At 35.8% G+C, this 12203-nt stretch overlaps 1 protein-coding gene across 1 annotated transcript in view; it reads left to right on the forward strand.

Annotated features, from left to right (window-relative positions):
• UNC80 (unc-80 homolog, NALCN channel complex subunit) overlaps window positions 1-12203 on the forward strand; it is a gene marked incomplete at its 5' end in the record, with an annotated part of 181259 nt that overhangs the window by 131368 nt on the left and 37688 nt on the right. Inside the window, 9 exons of the mRNA XM_081341722.1 lie at window positions 16-284; window positions 503-637; window positions 1802-1940; window positions 3129-3225; window positions 3873-4043; window positions 5113-5205; window positions 6854-6889; window positions 7236-7454; window positions 10502-10702. Of these exons, the coding sequence (XP_081197848.1) occupies window positions 16-284; window positions 503-637; window positions 1802-1940; window positions 3129-3225; window positions 3873-4043; window positions 5113-5205; window positions 6854-6889; window positions 7236-7454; window positions 10502-10702 (1360 nt within the window). The remainder of the gene's footprint in view (window positions 1-15; window positions 285-502; window positions 638-1801; window positions 1941-3128; window positions 3226-3872; window positions 4044-5112; window positions 5206-6853; window positions 6890-7235; window positions 7455-10501; window positions 10703-12203) is intronic.

Raw genomic sequence — 12203 nt, forward strand, 5'->3', positions numbered from 1 at the left:
TCATTGTTCTCCTAGCTGGCAAGGAACTCTTTGGTCTGGATACACTTCAGAAAAGCCTATGGATTAAATTGCTAGAAGAGATGTTTCTGGGAATGCCCAGTGAATTCCCCTGGGGGGATGAAATCATGCTGTTCCTGAATGTATTTAATGGGGCCCTGATCCTACACCCAGAGGACAGCGCATTGTTGAGGCAGTATGCTGCTACTGTAATCAACACAGCTGTACATTTCAACCACCTCTTCTCTCTCAGTGGTTACCAGTGGATCCTTCCCACTATGCTGCAGGTAAGCTTCTCAAACAGAGAAAACTGAAAGGCCTAAAGTAGTCATTAGACTATCCTGCCAGGACAAAATTTCCAAAGGATGCATTGATAATCTTATTGCTCATTGCTCCTCTTTAATTCTTTATCATGATTGCTTTGAGCCACAGTGCAGTTTTTGGAGATGACCCTTCAGCCTCTTGTTAGCAAATCAATACTCCTAAGGGTTTTCTTGTTTCCCAGGTATACGCTGACTATGAGAGTAATCCACAGCTCCGTCAAGCAATTGAGTTTGCCTGTCGTCAGTTTTACATTCTACATCGTAAGCCTTTTGTGCTGCAATTGTTTGCTAGTGTTGCTCCACTTCTCGAATTTCCTGTGAGTATCAGCCAACTGCTGTATGAAACTTGTTTTCATTGTTTTCTGATGGTATAAACCATTTATACCGGATTATCTCACATCAATCCTGCATGCTCTTTTTCCGCTGACTCTCTTATGCAGAGAAGCTTTAGCTTCTAAGCCCACCTTATTTTATTCCTTGAAGGCTTGCTTACATTTTCAGCAATTCTGGTCTCCTGTCTAGAAAATTCTCTCTTCCAAGGCTGACATTCTCCCATCAACAAAACATTGATATTCCCTGCATATTCAGCTTTTTGTGTCTACATGGAGAGACACATCTATGCATAAGTCAAATAGTGTTAAATATATAAATAAATAAAAATCTGCTAATCCTGCGATTTTTGCCTAAGCATGCACTAGTTAAAGTGAATATTTTGACATGACAGAAAAGGCATAGTTCTGGGTAAGTAGGAATGGTGAGCCTTCAGCTTCAGCTTCACACCTCAGTTTTGATATTTAGAAATATATAATAGCCATGAAGATTGTGTTGTACATGTTAAATGGGAGCTAAAATTTGAACATTCTTTTGAAGATATTCATTTGTTCTTGCAATGTATAGATGCTTTAGAATTTTTAAAATTTCCTGTTGGCCTTTTTAAACCATCAGCATTAATAATGTTTCTGAAACCATTAAAACTCTTAATGAAAGCCATCATGGGAAACATCCTCTGTGATGGGAAGTAAACTGACTTTGGCACCAACAATAGCTTCATTTATTCTGCAAAGAATATCTTCAGGGCACAGTCTCTAGGATTGTAGCTGGCAATTAAGTAAAATAACATTTAAAAATACAAAATGCAATAATTTGTTTCATGCACCATCAAGATTGACCATTCATCACCTTGATTTTACACAGCTCATTTCACAAAATCAGACCACCTTGCGATTTGTTAGATTTTGTTATATAACCCTCTGTGTATAAAGTTTGCAACTCTTGTATAAAATTCTCACATATCCAAAACTAGTGTTGCTTACCTCAATTGACAGTGGTTTTCACTGGGTGTCAATGTTCCTTTTTAAAAAAACATTGTGCGTCCTTTTAAAAATTGTAAGCCACCCAGGGTCTTTTTGGAGTAGGGCTGCCTTGAAATCCAATAGATAAACAAACAAGCAAATAGAACAACATTGCTTTCTTCACTGCAGGATGCTGCATACAATGGACCCAGTAAGGGAGTGTCTGCTCAGTGCCTGTTTGATCTCCTGCAGTCCTTAGAAGGAGATACTTCTGACAACCTGGATATTCTAGAATTGGTAAAAGCAGAGAAGCCCCTAAAATCACTAGGTATTTTCAGCTTTTTTCAAAAAAAAATTGCCATTTTTCTTGTGAAATAAATATATTTCTGCTTTCATTATTCCTAAAGGTTAAATAAAAAACCAAATAAAAAAAGTTTTTTTAAAAAATGATCAGGATCATACTACATTGCTTAGACTATGCAGGATCTTCTAGTCTTCCACTATTCAGTAAATGATTAGCCAATCACCGTTTTAAACCCTATGATTTTCCTCCACAAAGAAACACCTTTTACAGGTAGTTCTCAGCTTACAACAGTTCATTTAGTGATCGTTCAAAGTTAGAACGGCACTGAAAAAAGTGACTTATAACCGTTTTTCACACTTACTAACCATTGCAGCATCTCCATGGTCACGTGATCAAAATTCAGATGCTTGGCAACTGACTCGTATTTCTGGTGGGTTGCAGTGTGCCGGGGTCATGTGATCCCCTTTTGTGACTCTCTGATGAGCAAAGTCAATGGGAAAGCCAGGTTCACTTAACAGCTATGTCACTAACTTAACAACTGCAGTAATTCACTTAACAACTGTGGCAAGAAAGATTGTAAAATGATGCAGAATTCACTTAACAAATGCCTCAAATTCTGGGCTAAATTGTGGTCATAAGCTGAGGACTACCTTTTTGTTTTTAAAGAAACAAAATTCTAAGGAGGTCTAAACTGGCTTACAATTGTATTCTATAAATTGTTTCTACCTATATTCTTGGCCTTTGTATTCTTTACTTTATATTCTTGTACTGTATCTTGTTCTCTCTATATATTTTCTAACATTAAAAATGTTCTTTTCTCACTTATGTTTTAATGAATTTTCCTAATAAATTTTACTGTGTAGACACATAATAACAAACCAAGTCTTCAGTGGGGTTTAGGTAATAGTTAATAGGATTGCAGCCTGATCAGGTAATCCCATCCATGCTTATTTAGAAGTGCTGCTAACCTTTTTTAGATAAATGTCTATGCCTTAAATTCTAAAGTGAAAGGAATCTTAACAGAATTTATGAATTATGACTAATGATCAATTCTACTTTGATACAATGTATAGGCATTGTACAAATGTACAGAGATTGAACATGAATTAGTTGCCTAAAGCAAAAGACATAGATGTATGTTGATTTTATCTCTCATGACACAATATTTCCATGTTGTTGATACTCTGTTATGTTCTATTTTATATATTTCAGATTTCTGTTATGGCAATGAGGATTTGACATTTTCAATCAGTGAAGCAATCAAGTTATGTGTTACAGTTGTGGCATATGCACCTGAGTCTTTCAGAAGGTAACAGCTATTTCTCGTTCAAATTTATAGATTTTAAATTTGCACAATGCATTTATTACTTAAACTTTTTAAAAATTTCCTCTTCATTCAAGGATTATTCAAGGATTTTTCTTTTTCTTTTATTTATTCTTTCCCTGACATTGACTCTGTGTCTAATGATTGGAAGAACGTCATTACTGTTTCCAAGTACAAAGATTATTCTATCTGGCCTTTCAATTTCTACCTATGTTCATTGTCTCCTCAGTGCTTATCCTTTCTCAAGCTTAGCCATAGAACTTAGTTAGATGATGCTTGGCTTCTCTGAGTAACAGGGAAAAATCACTTATTGCTGGTTGCTTCAACCACACCACACTGGAAGCAAACATCTCCCTTTTTTGCCTTCTCAAACTGTCTTGTCCTTTAACATTTTTTTCCAGTTACTTCCTGTTTCATTTTATTACATTTTTGGGAAGAAGTTGTTATTGTTAATAAAAAAAACAAGATTTTTTTTTGCAGGTCCAAATTTGTTCTGGCAGTGATGGTGTCCTAATATTCACAAGAACTAGTATGCACAGTCCCTTTTCCTGCAGACAAAAATGGGTTTCTCCTGAATTGAGGGGATATAACCTCACATTGATAGCATTGTTACATGATCTACCTTGTTTCAGTCTTCAGATGCTGATGGTCCTTGAAGCTCTAGTGCCCTGTTACTTGCAGAAACTTAAGAGGCAAACCTCTCAAGTGGAAACCGTGACAGCTGCTCGAGAAGAGATTGCAGCTACAGCTGCTCTTGCGACATCCTTGCAAGCGCTTTTGTACAGTGTGGAAGTTCTTACTCGGTGAGTTACATCTCTTACTTGCTTATGACGTTGCAGGGCCCAAGGAGAAAAAAGATGAGAATTTTATGTTCCTGCCCATGGTGAAAACAATTGTATTGCCATTATATGTTTGCATAATTAATTAATGTATGTATGGTATGTACAAGAACAGGAATTAAAATGAGTACTATTCAAATCTGCATTTTGAACACAGATTAATTAATGCAGATTCAGCATTTGTCATCCAGAATTTCTTTTCCTCCTTTTTTGGAAAGTAATACAATGACATTTAATAAAGATAAATGGACATAAAGATAAACAGTTTCTTAGGTTAAGCTTGACTCTTGGGACATGTATGTGTTTTTTCATGGCGTTGTTATTCATTTGTTTGTTTACTTATTTAGTTCAAACAATGTCCTGTTATCTCCACAGTTTCCTGGAGTTCTCCTTGCCAAGTCTGCCCCTTTCAAGATCACCCAAAAAGACTACTATAACACAAAAAGTCTAATGACAGTGGAGTGACAAAACACAGTTTCCCCATCAAAAGAAATAATAGTTCTATTTTATTATTTCATTTATATAGTCGGACTGTATTGTGAGTTCTGTGTTGATTCAAGAGGCCTCACTTAGAAGGAATGAGATCATTAATAATTAAGGCCTATGAAGAGAGATTGAAGGAACTGAGTGTTCAGCTTGGGAAAATTGAGAATAAGGACCTGATCATGCTCTTTGAACACCTGAAAAAAAAGATTACATTGAAAAGACCTGTTTTCTGTTGTTTCTGAAGGCAGGACATTGACTAATAGATTTAAGATATAGGTTGGCTAATTCCAGTTGAATCTTAGAATAATTTCCCAACTCTAAAAATAATCTGGCAGTGAGGTCAGTTGATGAGCAAGGTGGTGATCTCCTCTTTGCTGGATGTGTTAAGTTGAGGCTTGATAAGTTGAAGCTTTAATTTGAATTTAAGCAGAGGGCTGAACTTGATGTCCCAAATAGCTTTTCCACTCTTCTATCTTCCAATACAAGATTCTTCTATTACTGCTACTTCTACTAATCACTGCACTCTTATTACTACTGCCATTAACAGGCCAATGACTGCACCTCAGATGAGTCGCTGTGATCAAGGCCATAAAGGAACCACTACTGCTAACCATACTATGTCAGCTGGAACAAATACCAGGTATTTAACAGAGGCTGCCCTGCAACTTATTGTTTAAACTTTACTAATATTAATGTTTTTTACATATTCTTTATACTGTACAATATTAAATAAGAAAATGAATGTTGGGACAGATAGGGACAGAATATGAAACTTACCTTATTAGATCAAACTACCAAATGATTATGGGTTTTATTTTTGTTTTTAGCAGAAGCCAGTCCAAAACTCACAAGAATTTGACACATAATACATAATAGAGAAGACAGTCATATGTCAAAAATTATTTCTATCATTTAGTAACCTCAAGTACAATTCCTATGAAGATATCTCCCCATGAAAACAAGCCTATATCCAGAGCTCAGTAATCTTACTGCCTTGGGATGAGAAGAATCAGACTACTATGCAGGATGACAAATGAAGTTAGTCTGAAACTGGAATTGATATTGGAGCTTGCAGCTGCCTGAGGAATGGTCTGAGTCCTTCTCATTGCACTTCATGACCTACTAAGCTGAGGCAGAAGACTGAAGTAGGGGAACTTTAGAATGTTAGATGTGATGGCAGAATATATTTCTCTACATCTTCCTGTCCACATTTAAGATAAAGGATGAAGATGGAACCATTTTATCTTGCCTTCACCCCTCCAGTTCTGAGTAGCTAGAGTAGGAGCTTCTCAATTGACCCTGTGATCTGGCAATACCAAACTTTGGGTCATCCACCCGGGTCTGTCCTAGCATGTCAATAGTTGCACATAGAGTTGTTCTCCATTGAGAGGAGGTTGTTTGATCTTGTAGAATATGGGGGAAATTCTTTTTTATTATTCTATCACAAGCTTTTGCTCTAAGCTGAAATAGATGATGGAATTGCACAGGAAGGAATATGTGAAAATTCTCTCCTCCATTCAGCCTACTGAAAATTGGAAAATATATGGAAATTTTCACTAGTTTAATCAATATATGATAACTGGATAACACTCATGAACTACAATACCTTTTTTGAATTACAGTGGTTGAAAAGCCACTGCTAGACTTTATTCTTTATGATTTTGTCTAGTGTTTTAATAATTTTTGCCTACCCTGGTAGCTAATGAAGATGTATGCATATAAGGCAATCAATTTAATAATCTTTATATAGTAATCTTAAATGTAGTACCTGAAGGAAATCCCTCACACCTTTTCTTCTGCTAAAAATTTACTTATTCCAAGTATGTGTGCTTCAGTGATATGCTACTGTTTGTATAGAAATGTTTCCCCGTCAGAAAGCAAAGCTATTTTCTTCTGGTGAACAGATCGAGATACTATTTTCCTCTGTGCTTGCTAGACATGTCCATGTCCAGCTAGTCATTGGCAAATATAATACTACATAGAGCTGTGTGTGTATTAAGTCCAAAATAACAGAGTTATTGCTATCTCAAAGAAATGTGCAAAACAGCCAACTAGCATGTGGTTGGTGCATTGGATTTCATGCACATACAGCACCACATCCATGAGCAAGAGGAAGTTGTTTCATATACAAAAAAGGTGTTATTATGAGTGTGGACATGAAGAGGAAAGCACCCCCTCATTCCTCCATTGGTAAAGCATGTATTATGAGTATTTGATCTAGACCAAAGTGTACCTCACCTTATGATTTTTGAATTCCTCTGTCCTTGTTTTTGTCTTCTAACTTCTAGGTACCCAGAGCAAGGAGCCAAACTGCATTTTATCAGGTACTGGAATATTGCTGCCAGCTTCTTTCCTTAGAATTTGTAATACATTCCTTTAATACAATCTTCCTACTCTCTGCCCCAAATTCAGCTTTATTTTGAATGATTTTCTACCAGAGATTCCATACCAGGAGAAAACAGCCAAAAGTCCTTTAAGTAACAGCTTCTGCCTTCTCTGGGTGCTTCTCTTATAGGAGAAATATTAAGCAATGATTTCCCTGCAATGGTACATTTCCTGTTAAAGATACACTCCATCATCAGGCAGGTTTCATGACAATGATTTCACATATCAGCCCATTCTTGTCTCTTGATTTCCATATTCTGCATTTTCCCTGTTTGTTATATTCAGAGAAAATCTTCATTTGCTAGAGGAAGGCCAAGGCATCCAGCGGGAGGAGCTGGATGAACGTATTGCTAGAGAAGAGTTTCGGCGACCTCGTGAATCCCTATTGAATATATGCACTGAGTTCTACAAACACTGTGGCCCCCGACTGAAGATTTTACAGAACCTGGCTGGAGAGCCCAGGGTGACTTCTTTAGAGCTGCTGGATGTTAAGTCTCATATGAGGTATTATTTTTGAATGTCTGTAAATATTCGACTGTCCATTAGCAATAAGTGTGTATAACAAATGTGCACTATAACATACAAAACAGAACTTTAAGTTTCTTTTAATTGTAAGTAGAATAGGATTTTTTCTTTTCCAAATTATTTCCAGGTAATATCATAAAAAAGGAAAGGGAAATCTGATCTAAACACTTCAAATACTGTAGATACCAAGAAATACAGTAAAATCACAACAGCGGAAAAACTGTTCTGGTACAAACACCTGCAGTGTGATTCATTAGTTGAAATTTATAATTACAAATCTTGTCATTTCTGTGTGTAAAACTGAGCTAAGTATATTTTCAGGAAATCATTCAGCATGTATTTTTTGTCATTGCAGCGTCAGCCTGGTTGGCATTTATATTTATGACTTTTCTTATCCTTGAAGACAGATTTTTGGAAGGTTGTCAGGAACATATAATCTGCCACTCTGAGATATAGATGATATACAGTATTTTTGCAGAAATATATTTAGATATAGAGATGTTTGTGAAAAAAATAAAGTCAATGTGGTTTTCATTTCATCTGTGTTGATCCTTTCCTTTTCTTTCATAGTTGTAGAAAATAAGATCCATCAGTCTTGATTCTGCCTTCTGGGAAAACTGAGGCTTCTTATCAATTTCAGAACTCTTTTGCTGATTCAAAATAAAGGGGATTATTTCTTTCCTTGATTCCATCCATCTTCAGGTTATGCATCTTTAGTCAATCCTACCTCTGAGTGGAGCTTTCAGTAGCAGTGAACTTCTGCTTCAGATGAATTTTATTTACCTCATCCCTTAAAAAGCCAGGAGGCCAGGAGACCACCAAGAGCTTAGGTGACTACTCTTTTGTTTGTAAGAAACCTTCAGGCACACAATCCTACCCTCCTCCAGGTAGACCTTAATTTTAGAGAGCTGAGAAATCAAAGAACAGGAATATTTCTGGTGGCAGTGCATCCAGTGATCCCAATCATGGAACATCCAGCTTCTCCCATCCACCATTTTGTAGCATGGGTCTGCCATTCTTTCTGTAAAAGAGTAAGGGCTGACCTTGGGGAAGGAAGAAATGAGCTTTTAAGGGAAGACTTGGAGAAGAGAAGAGATGAGATAGTCCAGAGATTAAAGGAAGTATGAGAAAGAAACTCAACATAACTCTGCCTACTTTTGTTTGGTATAAAATGTGACAGAGAGAATCTCTAGTGGGCTTTCAAGATTTTCTCATTATAGCCTGCAACAATCAAGTAGCATCCTAAAATGCCTTGGTGTTTGTTTCTTGACCTGGCCTAAGTTTCCCATTTACTCCTATCTCCATGGAAAAATGAGAACCTCCTCCCTCTCTTTTAGACCTAAGAAAACTCCTGTCCAACAATACAGACAATAAGGGACCAAACACATTTTGAAAATAAAGAGAAGTGACTATTGCTAGGCCTGAAATTTAGGTTCTTCCCCATTGCTATATTTACTTCTTCTCTTCATCCTCTTCTTCCTTCTACTCTTGATTCCAGCCAGAGGAATAAGATTAGCAAATTGTGCCATGACCAGAAGAGCAAAAAAATATGAGGATAAAGAGAGAGCCAAAACTTATTCCTTATACTAATAATGTCCATAGGGAATCTCTCTATATAGTTGCCACTGCCTCTTCATATTCCAAAGAGAGATATTGCCTCTGTCTTCCCAAAAAGGGGAAATGAAGATCCTGGGAAATGGCTGACATTGATACTTCGGAAGATTGTACTGTAGAGTAGTTATAATGCATATGCATTTCTATTATTAGAATAAGCTTTCTTGAACTGGATAATAGTAGAATATTGCAAGATATATGCTCTGATTAAAAACAACTTCATGATTCCTTCAGTTTTCCTAAGGCAAAAATTCTTTGGTTTTATTAGTGGATAACATTGATTTTGTCTTCTAATACTCAATATATCAGAAATGTCTGAAAATTAGGCAAATAGATTTAATTATGTTTAAGATAATACTAAGTCACACGTGTATCATTAAGCAATGCAATATAATAAAGCTAGCTAACTAGGGATCAATACAACCACAACACATTAACACTCTTCTTTAAAACCTGACACCATTACACTGCTCTAGTATTTTTCCCATCCTTTAAATAATATTTTTATTGCATGCAATATGTAAAGCTAAGAAATGAATACAGGTAGTCTTCAACTTCTAACCGTTCACTTAATGACTGTTTGAACTTATTTGAACTTACAACAGCACTGAAAAAAAGTAATTTATGACCATTTTTCACACTTACGACCATTGCAGCATCCCCCATGGTCACAAAATCAAAATTTGGATGCTTGGCAACCACATGTGTTTATGACAGTTGCACTATCCCAGAGTCATTTGATCACCTTCTGACAAGCAAAATAAATGGAGAAGCCAGTTTCATTTCAGTGTTACTAACTTAACACTGCAGTGATTTACTTAACAACTGCAGTGATTCACTTAACAACTGTGGCAAAAAAGGTCATACAGCAAAACTCATTTAATAACTTTCTTGCTTAGCAACAGAAATGTTGGGCTCATTTGTGATTGTAAGTGGAGGACTACCTATAATATAATATGGTTCCTCTGCCTAATAAATCTACCGTGTAGCAAAATTATTAAGAATGCAGTATGGATATAAGAAATAGCATTATTTACTTAAACTATTATATTATTATCTACATACTGTATATGCATGATTCATTTAAATATTTTTACAATTCAGAAAAAATACTTAATACAGAAAAATATTTAATAATGTTAAATATTTAATGCCAGACTTCCTTAGCCCGTTGTGTCCTCCTGATATGTTGGATATCAAATTCCTATAGTATTTTGCTATCATAGCCTTTAGGTTGCCACATCTCTAGAGTGCATCAGAATGAAAAGGCTGCATCAGACAGTGTGATGATCAGTTATCTTTTTTGGACTATGTAGCATTTTATTTAATGAAAGTGAGTTTTCCATTAAACAATCTCAAAAGAGCTCCTGTGACAAAATCCAGATTTTCCTCTTAATGAGCAATGGTTTTAGATTGGCAGAGATTGCACATTCCCTTTTGAAACTGGCACCTTATGATACCCAGACAATGGAGAGCCGAGGGCTCCGACGGTACATCATGGAAATGCTGCCCATCACTGACTGGACTGCTGAAGCAGTGAGGCCTGCCCTTATCCTCATCTTGAAAAGACTGGATCGTATGTTCAATAAAATTCACAAGATGCCTACTTTGAGGTAAGTGTGTTTGTCAGAAAAATATGGGATCTGTTTCTGAATTTGCAAGCCATGAAGGAAGGGTACTATTATTATTACCACTATTATTATCACTATTATTATCACTATTATTATCACTGTTATTATCACTATTATTATTATTATTATTAGTGTTCACTACACTGAATTCTTACAGTAAATAATTAAAAATATATTATTCTATTGATCATAATGGAAAAACATGGTAGCAGAAATGCACCTTTTGTGAAGAGTCACAAGAATCTAATGTAGATTTTTTTTGCTTTGTTAAATTTTAAAATTATACCAAATGATCCACTGTGATTTTAATTAAATATACATATATAATAAGTTCTATCTCTCTCATCATGAAACCTTTTTTATAAAGACATATATGTGTGTACAGATGACAGCTAGGAAATTGTTGTTTGTAATAATGTTCCCTGCAGTCTACTCCTATCTCCATAAAACAAGCTTTAAATGAATAATTTTGCTTCCCAAAATAATTCTTAAAGGTGTTGTGGATAGATGTTTTTATACCGTACTGCTCGAGTGAGGCCCGTATCCATGAGGAGCACAATCAGTAGCCTTCCTTGTAGTTAATTATGTGATCCAAATTCCTAACATGCTTGAGCTATATTAGCTTACTTTCACCTCAGATTCTGCAAAAACACTGGTAAGTTTTTTATACAATTCCTACAAAAATATATAGCAGATATATATATGTCAAATACTTGTTAACTATTTAGATTACCTTGCTAGGCCCCAAACATGGGACAAATCTTTATTTCCTGTTTCAGCCTATCTTGAAGGCTATCGAACAGGCAGTAGTCACACCGGTGACAGCTCATGTTAACAATTTACACAAATATATATATGTTTCAAATGTTAACTATTTAGATTACCTTGCTAGGCCCCAAACATGGGGCAAATCTTTATTTCCTGTTTTCAGCCTATCTTGAAGGCTATCAAACAGGCAGTAGTCACACCGGACAATTCATATATTTGTGTAAATTACTAACATATATATACATACACAAACAACTTGGAACAGGTCCCAAAGGTGCTTTTATAAGAGGCAACTGGACTTTCTTGTTTTTCTTTGAAGATGTTTTGCTTGTTATCCAAGAAGCTTCTTCAGCTCTGATGTAGAGCTCTGATGCAGAGCTGAAGAAGCTTCTTGGATGAGAAGCGAAACATCTTCAAAGAAAAACAAGAAAGTCCAGTTGCCTCTTGAAAAAGCACCTTTGGGACAACCATGACCTGCGTGACTGAGAACCTCCATAGACAACTTGGAACAGGCTATGTAAAATTTAAGGTAGCCTTTGAAGTTTGTTTAATGAGATTGATCTAGACCTATGGAAATGTGCATCACTATATACTTCTTAGATTTTAATGGTTTAGAATCCTGTTTGACGTCTCTAGGTTTCTTAATTAATTACCGCTTGTAAGCAAATATGAAGAGAATGCATTCTTTGATCTTTATATATTAAGTAAAATAAAC

This window comes from Vipera berus (genome assembly GCF_964194415.1).
Source record: "Vipera berus genome assembly, chromosome: 1".
Classification (NCBI taxonomy): domain Eukaryota; kingdom Metazoa; phylum Chordata; class Lepidosauria; order Squamata; family Viperidae; genus Vipera; species Vipera berus.